This window comes from Talpa europaea (assembly GCF_964194135.1).
Source record: "Talpa europaea genome assembly, chromosome: 13".
NCBI lineage: Eukaryota > Metazoa > Chordata > Mammalia > Eulipotyphla > Talpidae > Talpa > Talpa europaea.
In genome coordinates, this window is record NC_140080.1 from 33,757,795 (window position 1) to 33,775,864 (window position 18,070).

Sequence of the window (18,070 nt, forward strand, 5' to 3'; positions counted from 1 at the left end):
CTCTCTGATTATGGTGTCATTTTTGGAGTCTGTGGGTTTGGAGTGTGGGATCTTTGGGTTCACTCTGGGAAAGGTTTCACCAGAGCTACCCTTTCAGTGGCACGTGGTGAGTTTCGTGATGAGTTTCCCGGCCAGATTTCCCATGAGACAGAGACGGTAGTTAAATTTAAAGGGCAGGCTTGTTAGGGAAGGGATAAAACAGTTAAAGACACTTTCATAGACACAAGGGGCAGCAAGAGCTGCCACAGAAGGGACAGGTTTGCTAAAAGAGGCCTGCATGGTTGCAGGTGGGCGGCCTTGACAGGTCACAGGCCTGTCAGGCAGGGAGGCTGCTGCCCTGCAGAGGAAGAGAGTTGGTGAAAAGAGTCACAGGTGGGCAGTGGGATTGCTGCTCCAAAGGCATTTTTTTTTTAAAAAAAAAAGATAGCTCTTTTTTTTTTTTTTTAAGATTTATTTATTTATTCATACACGCACTGGGTACAGTCAGAAGTGCGGGAGGGTGAGAGAAATCACCAGAGCCAGAGCGGGGAGCAGAACAGGCAGACTGACGAAGTACACTGCTGAGGGGAGCAGCGGGCGCGGCAGTAGAAATCTGTGCGCCATGTGGGACCCTCACCAGCGGCCAGGGATCGAACCGGTGCTGCAGAGGCTTCGGGCAGCTTCATAGCCCAGTGCTCAACCGCTGCACCACCGGGGAGGCCCAAATGGCATTTTTTTATTGTAGAAGGAAAAACACTCCTAAAATGTATATGGAACCACAAAAAAAAAAAAAAAAAAACCTGAAAACCCAAAGAAATTCTGAGAAAGAACAAGGCAAGCAACATCACATTTCTGGATTGTAAGCTATACTACAAAGGTACAGTCATCAAAACCAGTATGGTATTGCATAAAAGCAATAGACCAATGGAACAGAATTGGGAACCCAGAAATAAGCGCAAGCCTATACATTCAATTAATATTTGATAAGGGACCCAAGAATACCTAATGGAGAAAAGGCAGTTCTTTCTATAACTTTATTTTTACTTAATATTATGTGAATTTCATTTTAATGACTATAGAATCAAGTTGTATACCATGCTTAACTGTTTTTGCATTAGATATTTAGGTTGTACTAACTTTTCCTGCTATGTAATAATTTTGTGCCCATGTCTGATGTACTCTTAAAGATAAATCCCTAGAAATCCAAAGGAAAAATCTTAAAAAAACAAACATATTAAAAGTAGATTTAAAGTTTCTTTTACAAGAAAATTATAACGATGTGAGGTGATATATGTTAACTGAATTGTGGTAATAATTTCACAAATACATATAAATCATGTTTTACACTTTCCCACAATGTTATATGTCAATATATCTCAATAAAACTGGGGAAAAATCCTCTTGACTTCACCTATTCAACTTTTTCCTCACCTCAACCACTGACAGTCACAGATCTCTTTACTATCTCCATAGTGTCATCTATTCCAGAATGTCAAATAAAGAGAATCGTATACTATATGTACCATTTTCCAACTGGTTTCTTTCACTTAGCAATGTGTATTAAAAATTTCATCTATGGGGCCTCCCCAGTGGCACAGCGGTTGAGCGCTGGGTTGCGAAGCTGCCCGCAGCCTATGCAGCGCCGGTTCGATCCCCGTCTGCTCCCCAGCCACTGGAGGAGGGTCCCACATGGAGCGCAGACCTCCCCTGCCGCCCGCTGCTCCCCTCAGCAGTGTACTTTGGTCCTTCTGCCTGTTCTGCTCCCTGCTCTGGCTCTGGTGAATTCTCTCACCCTCCCGCGCTTCTGACTGTAACCAGTGCTTGTATGGATAAATAAAATAAATAAATAAATCTTAAAAAAAAAAAAAAAAAAAAATGAGGCCTTCTTTAAAAAAAAAAAAAAAAATTTCATCTATGTCTCGAATGGTTAGATAGCTCATTTCTTTTTATTATTTCATTCATTTATTGATTGGTATTCCCTTGTATGGCTGCACTATAGCTTGTACATCCATTCAATTACTGAAGGACTTCTTCAGTTGCTGGAAGCAACAAGCTGCAACTACAAAATTCTGCATGCAGGTTTTTTTTTTTTAAAGATTTATTTATTTATGCATACAAGAACTGGTGTGTGTGTGGGGGTGAGAGGATTCAGAGTGGGGAACAGAACAGGTGGATTGACTGAAATACACTGCTGAGGGGAGCAGCAGGTGAGACAGGAGAGGTCTGTTGTGCCATGTGGGTTACTCCCTGGCAGGCTGGGAATCGAACTCATGCACAGAGGCTGTGGATAGCTTCACAATGCTGTGCTTAAGCCCTCGTGACACCAGGGAGGCCCTGCATGCAGGTTTTTTAATGTGGATATAAATTTTCAAATCAATGGGTAAGTAGGAGTACAATTGTGGATTTATGATTAAATTATGTTAGTCTTTGTAAGAAAGTTCCAAACTTTCTTCCAAAGTGGCTATGCCATTTTACATTTCCAACAATGATTGAGAGATCCCTGTTTTGTATCCTTGCCAGCAACTGGTATTTTCAGTTACTTGGATCTTAGCCATCTAACAGGAGGAAATAAATTTTTTTAAAAGAATTATTTTATTTTTTTATGCATACAAGAGTAGGGGTGTAGGCTATAGGTGTGGGGAGATGAGAGGATTCACTAGAGAGAGAGTGGAGAGCAGAACAAGTGGATCTACTGAAATGTACTGCTGAGGGGAGCAGCGGGTGAGACAGGAGAGATCTGCTGTGCCATTAGGGTCAGCTCCCTGGCAGGGGATCCAACTCATTCTGCAGTGGCTGAAGAAAAATTTAAAGAAAGGATGTTGACACATAATTCCACATTTCTCTTCAGAAATTTGTATTGATTTATCTAAAGTAATTTTAGGTCTTTTTTTTATATTTATTTATGCATACAAGAGTTGGGGTACAGGCCAGAGATGTGGGGGGTGAGAAGATCCACCAGAGACAGAGTGGGGGACAGAAACAGACACACTGACTGAAATACACTGCAGAGGGGAGCAGTGGGCAAGCCAGGAGAGGTCTGCTGCGCCATGTGGGTTTCTCCCTGGCTGGCCAGGGATCAAAATCGTGCTGCAGAGGCTGTGGATTGCTTCATAGTGCGGTGCTTAACCCCTTGCGCCACCAGGGAGGCCCCAATTTTTAATTCTTATACTCCTTTGTTACCCACATTTAATCAGGCACCAAGTCATGCTGTTTCTTTGTGCTGACAGTTCTTTTTCTGTATTCTGATAGCCATCTACCCAACCCAGGCCTTTATTGCCTCACATCTGGACCAAGAGCAACAGGAAGACTTCTTCTTTCCCCTCCCCTCTCTCCCTCCCTGCTTTCCTTCTTTCCCCCCAGATAATGTTTGTTGAGGTAAAGACTTACCTCTTACCTCTTTGTATGGGTTCCAGAGATTATAGGTTCAAAGCTCCACAAATGTATACTTTCATACTTGCTTTTTAGAATCCAGTATCAACTTGTGCCAACCTAATTTACACAATGCAGCCTAGACAAACAATTGTAATCTTCCTCTTACGATTTTTTAAAAGATTTATTTTATTTATTTATGTATATGAGAACTGGGGTCTAGGCCTTAGGTGCGGGAAGTGAGAGGATTCACAGAGACAGCGTGGGAAGCGGAACAGGAAGATTGACTGAAATACACTGCTGAGGGGAGCAGCCGGCCAGACAGGAGAGGTCTGCTATGCCATATGGGTTAGCTCCCTTGCAGGGAATTGAACTCATGCTGCAGTGACTGCTCATAGCTTCATAGTGCTGAGACTTTAACCCTTGCGCCCCCACAGAGGTCCTCAAGCGGACTATTTTCTAGGCTTAAAAGCACAGCATCATACACAGAGGTAGACTTGTTATTTCTAATTCCCAGCTTGCAGACCATCCCTCCAAATCCTATTTCCTTTCAATAACCCTAATGTATATTCTCTTACATGTTGATTTTTTTTTCAGCTACTCATGGTTAAGGATCCTGACAGCAACCAAAGGAAGAAAGTGGATATCGGTGCCTCCTCTTTTGTTGATAACCTGAATGATGTTATTACAAAAGGTATTTATTTTATTTATTTATTTTTAAAATTCTTCAAATTAAGGATTGGTGTTTTTTTTTTTTTAAGATTAATTTATTTATTTATACAAGCACTGGGTACAGTCAGAAGCGCGGGAGGGTGAGAGAATTCACCAGAGCCAGAGCGGGGAGCAGAGCAGGCAGAAGGACCGAAGTACACTGCTGAGGGGAGCAGCGGGCGGCAGGAGAGGTCTGCGCACCATGTGGGACCCTCCTCCGGTGGCCGGGGAGCAGCGGGGATCGAACCGGCGCTGCAGAGGCTGAGGGCAGCTTCGTAACCCGGCGCTCAACCGCTGCGCCACCGGGGAGGCCTACAAAAGGTATTTATATACCCCTTAGTTTCATAAGTTTGAAAAATATCAAACTATTCTTGGCACTAAAGATGTATTATCAAAAGGAGCAATATCATTTCCTTGCCTCATTAAGCATTTAGCAAGGATGGAACTTCTAGTGTGCAAGCAGCCACTTCTTTATGTTTATGTATATTTTGCCCCTTTTCAGGAAGGGTGGGCTCACCCTCAGCAAAATGCTAAGAAACTTTCCGAATAATTGGTTTCCTTTTCTTAGACTGCATGGTGGGGGTAGTTTAGGTGGAGGCATAGCTCCTTGTTTTTTAAAATATGCCCACTGCCTAGCTTTTGCTAAACATCTTGCAAATATATTCAACAATAGCTCAAATAAGTGATAGCTTTCAACTGGTTGCAATTTCATATTTTTCAATTAAACTAATAAATGTTCAGCATTTAAAGAGTGAGCTGGAAAGTTAGAAATCTATAGCATTGTTTGTTAATTTTTTTTTTAAAAGGAAAGAAATATAAATGTCCAACACACAGAGCTGGGTTAAATAAATTATGGAACATTTGGTCAACAGAATACTACTAAGTAGTAAACAAGGATGATGGAACTCTTTGTACACTGACATGGAATATCTCCAGAATAAATTAGGGAAAAAAAAAAAGATGCAGAAATGTGTACGGTATGCTGTCATTTGTGTTAAAAGGGAAAAATAAATTACATGTATGTGCCTCTGTTTCTATATAAAAATCTCTAGAATGATATTTAGAAATCTCATAATATGGTTTACTTATAAGAAGGGATGTGGATGTTTAGTGAACAAAATAAAAGGATTATTTTTAATGTATTTTTAAAATTCTTTTTGAAATTTGAACCATATGAATGTATGTTTATTTTTAAAAGATTTATTTATTTATGCATACCAGAACTATAGACCAGAGGTACAGGGTAGGGTTGGAGGATTCGGGGAGAGAGTGGGGAGCAGAAGAGGCAGGTCTACTGAAATACACTGCTGAGGGGAACAACAGGTGAGCAAGGAGAGGTCTGCTGCGCCATGTGGGTTAGCGGACAGGGATCCAACTCCTGCTGCGGTGGCTGGCGATAGCTTGATAGTGTTGTGTCTTTTAACCCCTTGTGCCACCAGGGAGGCCAATATTCAGATTTTTAAATGTGAAATGACATGGGTTAAGAAACTAAGAACACAGTTGGAGAAACCAGTTAAGAAATTAACTCCTCTTTGAGGAGGCCATGGAATCAACATGATATATTGGGAAGAGTATGGGTTTTGGAATCAGGCAGAAACAAATCCTAGCTTTTCTACATGCTGGCCTTATAAGCTTGGGTATATGATTTAACCTTTTTGAAGTTCCAATTTTCTCATCTATAAAATGGGTGAATCCTTGATAGGTTATTATAAAGGGTAAGTGATATAACATCCAAGTACAAAGACATTTTTTGGTTATCCTTTTTTCCTCACATAGACAGGTTGAACTTAAGAGTGCTGACATGCAGAAATTAAGTCTTGAGGAAATGGAGAGTGCAGGTAAAATAACTATCTGTACCTTAAGTCCTTGTAGCTATCATATCATTTCTCAATCTTATATTTCTTGTGAGGAAAGACACCTTTTAAGATTTCAAAATAATAAAATATAATAAAAATAAAATAATAAAAATTTAAAATTCCGTGGGCTATCCAGTTTCTTTCCCTCACTTTTTTTCCCTCACTTTTTTTCCCTGTCTGAAAACTAGTCAATAGGAAGAGTGTTTTTAAACATATTACAGAGCCTCCCTGGTGGCACAGGGGTTAAAGACGCAGTGCTATCAAGCTATTAGCAGCCTCTGCAGCACAAGTTCAATTGCCCGCCAGGGAGCTATGCACATGACACAGCAGACCTCTCCTGTCTTGCCTGCTGCTCCCCTCAACAGTGTATTTCGGTGGATCCACCTGTTCTGCTCCCGACTTTCACTTCCCGCACCTCTAGCCTACACCCCAGTTCTTATATGCATAAATAAATCTTTAAAAAAATAAACATATTACAACTATGCCCTAATAAATATTCCCAGTGGTTTTTCTGTGAGAAAATATTTTATTCTAAAGTTCATTTCCTTTTTTTAAAAAAAAGATTTATTTATTGATGCATGCAAGAACTGAGGTACAGGCCAGAGATGTGGGGGGTGAGAGGACTCACCAGAGACAGAGTGGGGAACAGAACAGGTGGATTGACTAAAATACACTGCTGAGGGGAACAGTGGGCGAGACAGGAAAGTTCTACTGCACCATGTGGCTTCCTTCCTTCCTTCCTTCCTTCCTTCCTTCCTTCCTTCCTTCCTTCCTTCCTTCCTTCCTTCCTTCCTTCCTTCCTTCCTTCCTTCCTTCCTTCCTTCCTTCCTTCCTTCCTTCCTTCCTTCCTTCCTTCCTTCCTTCCTTCCTTCCTCTCTCTCTCTCTCTTTCTTTTTAAAGCATTATTTATTTATTATTTATACAAGCACTGGGTACAGTCAGAAGTGCGGGAGGGTGAGAGAATTCACCAGAGCCAGAGCGGGGAGCAGAGCAGGCAGAAGGACCGAAATACACTGCTGAGGGGAGCAGCGGGCGGCAGGAGAGGTCTGCGCACCATGTGGGACCCTCCTCTGGTGGCCGGGGAGCAGCCGGGGATCGAACCGGCGTTGCAGAGGCTGCGGTCAGCTTCGCAACACAGCGCTCAACCACTGCACCACCGGGGAGGCCCTAAAGTTCATTTCTAATAAAGATACTTTCCTTGGGATTTGCTTTCTACTGCTAATTCAGCATTTGAAAAATCAGTGTATTACTTTTAGTATTAAATGCCATCTTAAGATACATAAAAATTAAGGTTACTTATTAAATCACATTAATACTTTTGGATATTTTACACAGCATACTGAGTTTGATTTTATATATTCACCAATTATTCCTTGACATGGTAATGATTTATCAGTTTTTACATTTGTGAAACTAAAAGAATGTGGTATATTTGGAAATATTAAGTCATAATTAATGTAGACTCTATACAGCAGTCACCAAAATCTAGGAGACTGGAAGTTCTTAATTCCCAAACTACTGACAACCAATATGTCATCTAGAGTGCCTGGTGAAACAGATTATTGCTCAATCATATTTTCCTGGTTATTCCCAGGGTCTGTTGCTAGGCTTCATGCAGTGTATATTGTTCACTCTTAAATATCTTAGGAAAAATGTAGGTACCCAGACTTCCTTTCTCTCTTTCCTTCAGTTTCATAAATCTGTTTAAAGAATTTAATGACTTTGTTCAGGGAGTTGCATCAGAAATTAATTTTGTATTTGTGGTAGGAATGAGAAGTAGTTCCTTTGTAATGTTGCACCAGTCAATACCTGTTTTTGCCTAAGGATGTATCCATACCAATTCTGGATAATCCAGCTTTGAAGTGGGTTGGGCAGTGCTGGGTTTCTTTTGTTGGTGCTATTAGTTTGGGTAGTGACCTAGTCACACATGTCTTGAAAACTTAAACAGCAGTGAGGACACCAACAAAATAAGTTCCACAAATTGTGACTAAGTTGGTGTATATAGTATTGATATCAAAATTGTTTTCTAGAAAAGCGAGACAGACTCCCTCCTCCTATCAGTTTTCTACAACTAGAAAGACCATTTACCAAGTATGTTCTGGTCATATTAAACACTGCCCCTTTTTGCTTGTGAAATGCCAAAACGAGCAATTAACAAAATAAAGAAATGTTCACAATTTTCAAAATGTCCTCTAAATAAACGTTTGTCAGAGTCCATTTTTAAAGTCAATAAAAAATCATTATATTCTTTACAGAATTTTCAGATTCCAATTCAAGAGAGGTGAAACAGTAAATATTGCACAATCAAGATCTACAGAGCCCTTTGTTAACATTGCGAGAGAACAGACAACGCCAAATCTTTTTTTTTTTCCCTTCTTTTTTTGGCCAACCTCTGTTGGCTAAAACTCATACCGACAGTCTCTGGGTCAAAGGACATTTGCCATACAAAACCTCACCAAAATGACTTTGTGGTGATTTTTAATCATAGGATTAGTGAAGCGTGAGGATTCTAAACCCCTCTTTATTGACAAAGGAGACAGAGAGAACAGAGGTAGAGATCCTTACAGAGGGAAGATCCCTCTTAGCCAGCTTTGTTTGCCATTGCAGAGATCTGACAACAATCAGTGTGGCTGGTAAAACCGAGGGGCCTTACCAGAACAAAGATGAACAAAACTAGTCTTTAAGTTTAGCTAAAAGCCTTATTATCTGATTTATTCATAACAACAACACAATCGAGAGGTAATACTGTTACCCCATTTTACAGATGAACAAACTTAAACTCACAGAGATTAAACAATAAATGCTCAGGGGTCACAGAGCACTTAACCGGTGGCCCCAGAGTTGCAAAGAGCTCCTGAGCGCGCTCTCGCCACCACCGCGTCCAGCCCCGCCGTCTGGCTGCGCGCGCAGTTCGCGCCCCACCCCTACCCCCCTTCCTTCGTGGGACAGTTCCCGGTACTGAGGCCTGGCGCTGTCCAGCCCTCGGGCCTGCCGCCTTCCACAAGCAAGAGAACGCGGCCCCGCGGGGCGATCCCGCCCGCAGGTCGTAGAAAAGCCGCGCCCAGCCCGGTGCAGGCCGACTCGCCCCCGGGCAACCCTCTCCAGCGGCGGCCTCCCCTCCCGCCCATCCCCTCAGCGCTGGCGGGTGGGCTCCGCCGGGAATGGCGGGAGCGGAGCTGCGAGAACGGCCCTGGCCTTCGCCTCTGCGGCCCCCTACTCCCGCCCAGAGGGCCGAAGGCAGAGAGCTTCCGCAGCCTCACCTGTCCCAGAGGCGGCGACCGTTCCAGTGACTGACGGTGCGCTCCTCCAACCCGGCCCGGGCAGGAAGGCGGCGCCCGGCCGAGACGGATGGCTTCTTTCCTCCAATCCGCGGGCAGCAGCTCTGGGTCCGTAGTCCCCGCGGCCGGCGGAGCGACAGGTGGGAGCCGCGCTCCCTCCGCCCCGCTCGCGTTCTCGAAGCGTCAGCCCCACCCAACGCAGGGTGAATTTTACTCCGAATGTCACCAAATCCTGTAGGTCGTCACCTCAGCCATCATTTTAATCAGAAGTGGAAATTCCCCAACCCTTTCCCGTCACCTCAGATGGAGGCGGGATGAATGCGTTCTCGCCGGCCAATTGTACCGCGCGACGTCCTGTGACACAATGACCGACACTTAATGGCGCCAATGAAGTCTCCCATTGTCAGGGGTCACTATGACTGACCATAAGTTCAACTAATCGACTTTAAGGTCGTGACGCGACAGTCGCAGAGGTTGACCAATAGACATAGAAAAAGACCGGAAATAGGCGCGTGGGGAGTAGGGGGCGGGTGTTCGCAACCGCCTAGGTCTGCGCGGGTCAACGCAGCTTGGGGGCCGCGAGCCAGAGAGCTGCGCGTGACGAAGAGCCTGAGCGACGGGGTCCCTTGGCCAATGATCTGCGGCGGCTGGGAAGCGTCAGCCAGTGGCGAGTGCGGGGGGCGGGAGTCAGCAGGTTAGGCAGTGAGAAGTTGGTGGCGCTGCTGGGACGGGGGGAAGGAGACGCTTCTTCCTCCTGCTGCTCCTCTCGTTCCCGGGATCGGCGGCGGCGGCCGCGAGTGACTCGGCAGCGTCTCCGGCTCCGCGTGCGAACCATGCTGACCGACGGCGGAGGCGGCGGCACCTCCTTTGAGGAGGACCTGGACTCAGTGGCTCCGCGATCCGCCCCGGCCGGGGCCTCGGAGCCGCCTCCGCCGGGAGGGGTCGGACTAGGGATCCGCACCGTGAGACTCTTTGGGGAGGCCGGGCCCGCGCCGGGAGTCGGTGGCGGCGGCAGCGGAGCGGGCGGAGGGGACGCCTCGCTGGATTTCAAGTTGGCGGCCGCCGTGCTGAGGACCGGGGGTGGAGGTGGCGCCTCTGGCAGCGACGAGGACGAGGTGTCTGAGGTACGGCTTCGGGACCCCCGCCTCCCACACAGCGTGAGGCGTGAATTCTCCCGGGCCGGCTTAGGGCCCGGCCACCCTCCCGCTGCCCGGGCGGAGTCCTTCTCTGACAGCCGTCGGCTCCATGGCGGCAGCGGCTGGGATGCGGGCCTAGTGCGCCCTCAGCTTGCTCTTCAGCCCGGCGGCTCGAGCCGAACCGGTTCCCGGCACCTTCAGTAGATCCACAATAGGGAGTCCTTTGGTCTCTGAGCTTCGCGCGGGAACTGGGAGTCTGGCTACCTCCCGCCCACCCCGCTGTGGCGATTGGGGGTGGGGTGGGGGCGGGGGCGGGGTCTCGCCTGAGTCCCTGCCCTTGGTACTGAGAGAAGGGACCGGGCGAGGGTGGGGGCGCCGGGGGGAGGTTTTCCACTGTGTGCCTCTCCCCAAGGCTGAGGGGTTGGCATTTATGCCTTCCTGTGTATCGAAGGAGGGTTCTCAATTGCCCCTCTTTAGCTCGAGTCAGGTGAGTATTAAGGAGCTCTCTGCTTTACCCTGGAAAATCACGTGAGTCTTGCACCTGGGACTTTTGTGAAGTCAGGAAAAGAAAGTTCCAGTGCATCTTTGAGCTTCGTAATAACTGGATAGCTGAACTCTGGAGTTTGTTTTTTTTTTCCCCCCCCTCACCTTTCAGCTTGGAGGTGAGGCACCCTACTGACACCTTTTGGAGTGAGGGGAATTAGTTACCCGATCCCTCATTTCTTTTGACTTTTAAGCATATACTGAACCTTTTAGTCTGAGCAACCTAGGGTGGTAGGCATTGTCTTCTTTGGGCTGTAGGGGAAAGGACACTACGCACACAAACACTTTTGTCTGGACTATGGCTTAGATTAATACCGTCCTGTGATAACTGTTGCTTTAAGTCCTCAGAGTTTTTGATTTTGGTTCATTCCCTATGACTGATTTTGGTGTTAAAATACTTGAGTTTCTCTGTGTGTACAATTATCCTGGCTTTTGTATTTGAGAGAAATAAAGAGAAACTGCATTGTCTTATTCTAGGTATTTAAAACCATAGTATGTGCTTTGGAAATAACAGTGTGTGGGTTGTAAGAGAGATACTCCCTTAGGTCTGTATATTTTTGAATTTCAGCATAAGAGAAATTACTTCTAACCAAGGCGGGACAGGATTTTACAGAGTAGGCAGTTATGGGAGAGCCTGTGAACCACTTCCACTGTTGGGCTTATGAAGGCTTTCTTTTATACTTCAGATGAAAAGTGATGAAAGATGAACTTAGAACACATATACAAAGATTAGAATATTTTTCTGTGAAATTTGTAGGAGAGACTGAAAAGGTTTGCTTTGGCTTAAATGTGATATAAAGATGATGTCTTGATTTTCTGGACCATTTTTTACATAATTCTCCTAAGTGAGATCAGCACTCAGTCATTTGCTTTTGCATAAGTCATATTCTTAAATTTCTTCAGAAGTTGACTGTTAATGAGTCTCCAAAGTCATAAATCTCTAATTCTTTGGACTCAAGAGCTTTTGAAGTAACCATTTCTATGAAGATTGTGCACGCGCGGGAGGACACACACACACACACAATTTCATTTGTAGGCCCTATACCATGTGCTTAAAAGTTAGGAGGAGAATCTGCACCTTTGTATTGTATTTTTTTTTTTTTATGTTTGTCATAGAAGTTATTTATGATTCTTACACCCATTCAGGTTAATGGTAGGGAAAAAACCCTTAGTTTCTGTTAAGTTTTCTGTGCCTAAAAAGGATTTAGATATTAAGTCTGAGACTGTTTTTCATTTTTTTGGAATGGAGGTTCCTGGGATACCCAGAGACTTTAGCATAGTCTCAGGTAATGCCTGCTATGTATATAGATTCTTTTTTAATCTGTGGAAAATGTAAGTTTTTTTTTTTTAATGTTTCTCCCATATCACATGGAGAAGAAATTCCTAGGTTATCTAGTCTTTGCTGTATATTGTATGTGGTAGGGTATAATCTATGGCTTTCTGAATGAAATTACTTATTTTCCCAAGCAAATTTCTTACCTTTTCTCTCTGATAGGATGAGTTATCTTCTCCCATACTATTGGCTTTGAATTTCCAGTGTAAAGAGACTGTAAATAATATTCTTTAGAAAACACTCACCCAAGTGGCATCTGATGACTAATACTAAAAATCTTTATTTTCATCTTTCCAAGGTATTATAGAACTGAGTTTTTACAATCTGGAATTCCAGATCAACAATGAGTTGGATTGTAGTTTGAGTGAAGTTTGTCTTGTTCCCTACATGGGAGAGGACTTAGGTGAGAAATGAATAAGAAATGTGGAGGTCTAGTGTGTTTGCTCTAGAATTACTTGAAGTTCTATACATTTGGCAGACAGATGTAAATAGTTTAAGGACCTCTCCTTATTATCAGAGCTAACAGCTGAGTGGGGGAAAAAAAAAAGCTGTTTACCTTTGCTGAATCAAAAGACCTTTAAATTTGAGGAAGGAGTTTGGGTCTTTCTAAGTTGTTTTTTATTTTTATTTTTTAGTATTAGAACTACTAGCTTAGGGAATGTTACCATTTGATTCTTTGGTTCTTGTTTTAAACATTGGGGTAAATATTTGTTTCGTAATTTCTTCAGACATATTGAGCAAGTTTCTTAGCTGTTCAAGGCCTTGACTAGAACAATCAGAACTTGCGTTGGAGCCTATTGAAATGTATCCATTGTTAGAATAGAGATCAGATTGAAAATTGTATAAAATCCAATTTTAAGAGTTGATTTTAGATTCATAGTCTTTTATTTTACGCAAGGTAAAAGAAAAAAAAAACTCCTAAAGAATGAACTTTGGTGAGGTTTATGACTTTTAGGTTTTTTTTTTGTCATAAGAATTTGCGAATATACTGCATATGCATATCTGTGACAGTCTCCTCTGAAAATTATAAAAGTGAAAAATTAAGCAGTATAGGTAGTAGATATAAGATGAAAAGTAAAAATTGTCCTCACCTCTACTGACCCTTCAAGTCACACTCTTCAGATGTAACCAATATTAAAATTTTTCTTTCCGTAAATTTACCAGTTATGACAGCTAAAAATGTCTCCAGGGGGCAAAATCACCCTTGGTTGAGAAACCACTGGTCTAGAGGCCCCTTTTACCAAGGATGGCAATTTTGTCATGAATTCTTTGTATTCAAACTTCAGGTAAACATGGTGAGTCACTGCTTTAATAGCATCTGAAGACTTAAACACTTAGAACCTGGACAAGAGCTAAGTTTAAGACAGGATACAGAAAAGTTTAATGCTGTCAGTTTCTATGGTAAATTTATCATTTTTGGGAATTTCCACTTAATATACTATATTATTTTTGAAACGTTCATTTATTTTCCATGAAAATGAATTTTCTTTAAAGATTTATTTATGCTTACAAGAACTGGAGTACAGGTCAGAAGTGGGGGGGAGGCGGGTGAGAGGATTCACCAGAGACAGAGTGGGGAACAGAACAGGCAGACTAACTGAAATACACTGCTGAGGGGAGCAGCGGGCGAGTCAGAAGAGGTCTGCTGCGCCGTGTGTGTAGCTGCGCCGTGTGTGTAGCTCCCAGGCCGACTGGGGATTGAACTCGTGCTGTGGATTGCTTCACAGTGCTGGGCTTAACCCCTTGTGCCAGAAGAGACGCCCAAAAATGAATTTTTAAAAAAACTTTAGGGAACTTGGTCAAGGTAGAAAAGAGTTGATTCTATGAAATATCACTACAATGAAAATAGGACATATGACTATATTTAGTGAGCAGATTTTGGAGATACTGGAAATACTTGTGAAGGATAAGTTACATATGGCATGAGTATCAGTCTTGTGCAAGTTTTGTTATATAAAGCCTTAATATTTTACATATAAAATAATCTGTTAGGGGCCTCCTTGGCGGCACAAGGGGTTAAGTCTCAGTACTATGGAGCAATCTGCAGCCTGTATAGCACAAGTTCGATCCCTGGCCAGGGAGCTAGCCCATATGGTGCAGCAGGCCTCTCCTATCTTACCTGCTGCTCCCCTCAGCAGTGTATTTCAGTAGCTCCACCTGTTCTGCTCCCCACTCTGTCTCTGGTGAATCCTCTCACCCTCCCTGCACCTCTGGCCTATACCCCAGCTCTTGTATGCATAAATAAACCTCAAAAAAAAGAATGATGTGTTGATGAATGTGTGCTTATTGAATGGTGGGTTAAAACAGAGTTGATTAGGTTTTGTAATAAGGAAACCCTTATGAAACTTGAAGTATGTAGAGGGTTTTCTTTTGGTTATTTCCTTACTCTGGTCTGCTATACTTTTTAATGTCTTATCCTTTCAGAATTTCTTTAAGAAAATACAAAATAAGCATTTTTATTTTCTCCATTGTTATACAAGAGATAACATACTATCCATGTGTGATTTTTAAGTGATAAATCTGGAAAGTATTTAGACCCTTGAATCTAATCAAAGTGATAAAACATGTTAGAATGAAGTGTAGGAGATCATTTTAGTGCATTTCTTTCTGAGCCTATTAGGTAGCAGAGTGATGTCCTAGATCACCTTTGAAAATCAATTTTGGCCTTTTGATTTAATCATAAATAAACAAAATATATTGCTTTAAAGAAAGCAAGCAGTTTTCAAAAAGAACTAGTTCAGTTGGCTAATGAAAAGAAATGAACCGCCTACTTTTTTTTATTTTTTGCCAAATTTATCTTCCTACAGAACCGAAGTTGTAAGAAATAAAATTATTTTCACTCCCCACTATAAATGAACTGTTTCAGTCTATCTTCTTGGACTTCATTATTTACAATTTACGTCTCCTATTGCTTGTCTATAAAATCATAGAATCTTGGTAATAATCCTATCTCGCCTCATTGTTAGGTGACTGCTTCTGTTTATTTGATTATTTTTTTGAAGATTTATTTATTTATGCATACAAGAACTGGGGCACAGGCCAGAGGTGTTGGGGGGAATGGTAAAAGGATTCACCAGGGACAGAGTGGGGAACAGAACAGGCAGATTGACTGAAATACACTGCTGAGGGGAGCAGCGGGTGAGTCAGGAGAGGTCTGCTGCGCAATGTGGGTATCTCCCTGGCCGGGGATCGAACTCAAGCTGCAGTGGCTGCGCATGGCTTCATAGGTTACTTTTTTTTTTTTAAGATTTAATTATTTTTTTTTAATAGAGGCATGTTTATTTATTTGTTTGTTTGTTTGTTTGTTTGTTTTGTTTATACATGCACTGGGTACAGTCAGAAGCGCCGGAGGGTGAGAGAATTCACCAGAGCCATAGTGGGGAGCAGAGCAGGCAGAAGGACTGAAGTACACTGCTGAGGGGAGCAGCGGGCGGCAGGAGAGGTCTGCGCGCCATGTGGGACCCTCCTCTGGTGGCCGGGGAGCAGCCGGGAATCGAACCGGCACCGCAGAGGCCACGGGCAGCTTCGCAAGCCAGCGCTCAACCGCTGCGCCACCGGGGAGGCCCAAGATTTATTTATTTTTATACATGAGCTGGGGTACAGGCCAGAGGCGCGGGAGGGTAAGAGGATTCACACAGATACATAGCGGGGGGAGCAGAAAGGGCAGATAACCGAAATACATTGATGAGGGGAGCAGGGGGCGCTACAGGAGAGGTCTGCAAGAGCGAACCGGCACTGCACTGCAGAGGCTGCCAACAGCCTCGCAGTGCTGTGCTCAACCCGCTGGGCCACTGGGGAGACCCAACCCCTTGCACCACGAGGGAAGCCCCTGCCTCTGATTATTGAATACTTAGTGTATTCCAGTATCATCCTGGATACTTTTGTTATTTAATGGTTTCAACACCCCTTTCAGGTAGGTATTATCTACATTTTTATAGATGAATAAATGTAGATGCAGAGAAATGATGAGTCCAAAAAACAAACAGCTAACAAAAAAATGATTAAAATGTTACACAGCTAGTGAGTAGTAAAGCTAAAGTAGTAAGCTCAAAGGCCATGCTACAATTTTCCTTCTTCATATTAGGAAATTAGCAATTTTTGGTTACCAAGTGCTGTTTCTTCAATAAATGCTTGCTCCTTTCATGTTTGGAGTTTTCATAGATTGAAAGTAAAATGAGAAAAGTAAGGCCAATGAATTTCTAAACAAAGCTATTTTCCCCACTGTTTCCTGTTTTCAGATAATGTTCATATATTTTTGAAATATCCATTTTTTAAAGATTTTATTTATTTTTGCACAGAAGAACTGGGGTGCAAGCCAGAAAGTGCAGGGGCGGGTGAGAGGATTCACCAGAGACAAAATGGGGAGCAGAACAGGTAGATTTACTGAAATACACTGCTGAGGGGAACAGCAGGTAAGATAGGAGAGGTCTGCTGCGCCATATATGGGTTAGCTCCCTGACTGGGGATTGGACTCAGGCCTTGGAGGTGATAGTGTGAGACTTAACCTCTAGGCCACCAAGGAGGCCCCTGAAATACCCATTCATTTTTTAAAGATTTATTTGTTTATGCATACAAGAACTGGGGTACAGGCCAGAGGTGCGGGATGATGAGAGGATTCAACAGAGTAAGAGTAAGAGCGGGGAGCAGAACAGGCAGACTGACTGAAATCCACTGCTGAGGGGAGCAGACAGGAGAGGTCTGCTGTGCTATGTGGGTTAGCTCCCTGGCTGGGGATAGAACTCGTGCTGCAGTGGCTGCCAACAGCTTCATAGTGCTGACACTTAACCCCTTGCCCCACCAGGGAGGCCCCCTGAAATATCCATTTTTGACAAAATATCAAATTGGAAACCTCATATCAGGACCCTGGGTAAAGCTTCAAACCTGGGAACCATTGAGTTAAGTCACTTGCCCGGGTTCACACAGCTATTTAGTAGCAGAAAATTTGTAGAAGAGAATATATCCTTTCACTCTTGTTTTAATTATCTTGCCTGCTAGATTGTCTTGCTATCTACTTCTCTTCTGATGCATTACAACTGAGATTTAAATTGATTGCTTAAGAAAAGCTTAACTCAGACTGGCATATAATTCATGGTTGACTTTGTTGAAAAAAATATTATTTAGTGAAACTGATGATTACCATGTAGCTCAACATATTAAGAAAGCAGTCAAATGTGTGCCATTGAGTATAAGGGCAGTTTTTCTAAGAGAATTTGAAAAGGTGAGGCCTTCTCATTATTAATTTTATTTTTTTTAAAAGATTTATTTATGCATATAAGAACTGGGGTACAGGTCAGAGGTGCAGGGGGTGAGAGGATTCACCAGAGACAGAGTGGGGAACAGAACAGGCAGATTGACTGAAATACACTGCTGAGGGGAGCAGCGGGCGAGGCAGAAGGGGTCTGCTGCACCACGTGGGTAACTCCCTGGCCGGCTGGGGATCGAACTCGTGCTGCAAATGCTGCCACTGAGTATAACGGGCACTCTTTTCTAAGAGAATTTTCGTAATTTAACTTACTTGAAAAGGTGAGGCCTTGTCATTACTAATTATAAAAGAATTAAGAAATATTGAAAGCATTGATCTAGAAAGGCATATATCCAGCTTCATACCTTTGCCAACATGGGAAACATTAGTTTTCTTGCAATATTGTTATACTATAATTTTATCTGTAAAAATTAAAATCCATGTATTTTATTAGTAGTTACCGCCACTGTACGCTTTGAAGAAGGAAGATCATTTAATGAAGGATGATTTATTGTTTGGTTCTTCCTGGCAACTTTATCTAAACCAGGGAGAAAGTAACATTGCGTATAGGCGCTATTTTTTTTTTTTTTAGAGATTTATTTATGTATACAAGAACTGGGGTT

The 18,070-nt window shown here is 43.1% G+C and overlaps 1 protein-coding gene across 5 annotated transcripts in view; it reads left to right on the plus strand.

Moving 5' to 3' along the window:
* Positions 1-10,026: 10,026 nt before the first annotated feature.
* Positions 10,027-18,070, plus strand: part of LOC311183083 (ankyrin repeat and KH domain-containing protein 1) — a gene marked incomplete at both ends in the record, with an annotated part of 132,094 nt that continues 124,050 nt past the window's right edge. For all 5 annotated transcript variants that reach the window (XM_084252332.1, XM_084252333.1, XM_084252334.1 and 2 more), the window contains one exon: positions 10,027-10,317. In XM_084252332.1, the coding sequence (XP_084108458.1) occupies positions 10,027-10,317 (291 nt within the window). The remainder of the gene's footprint in view (positions 10,318-18,070) is intronic.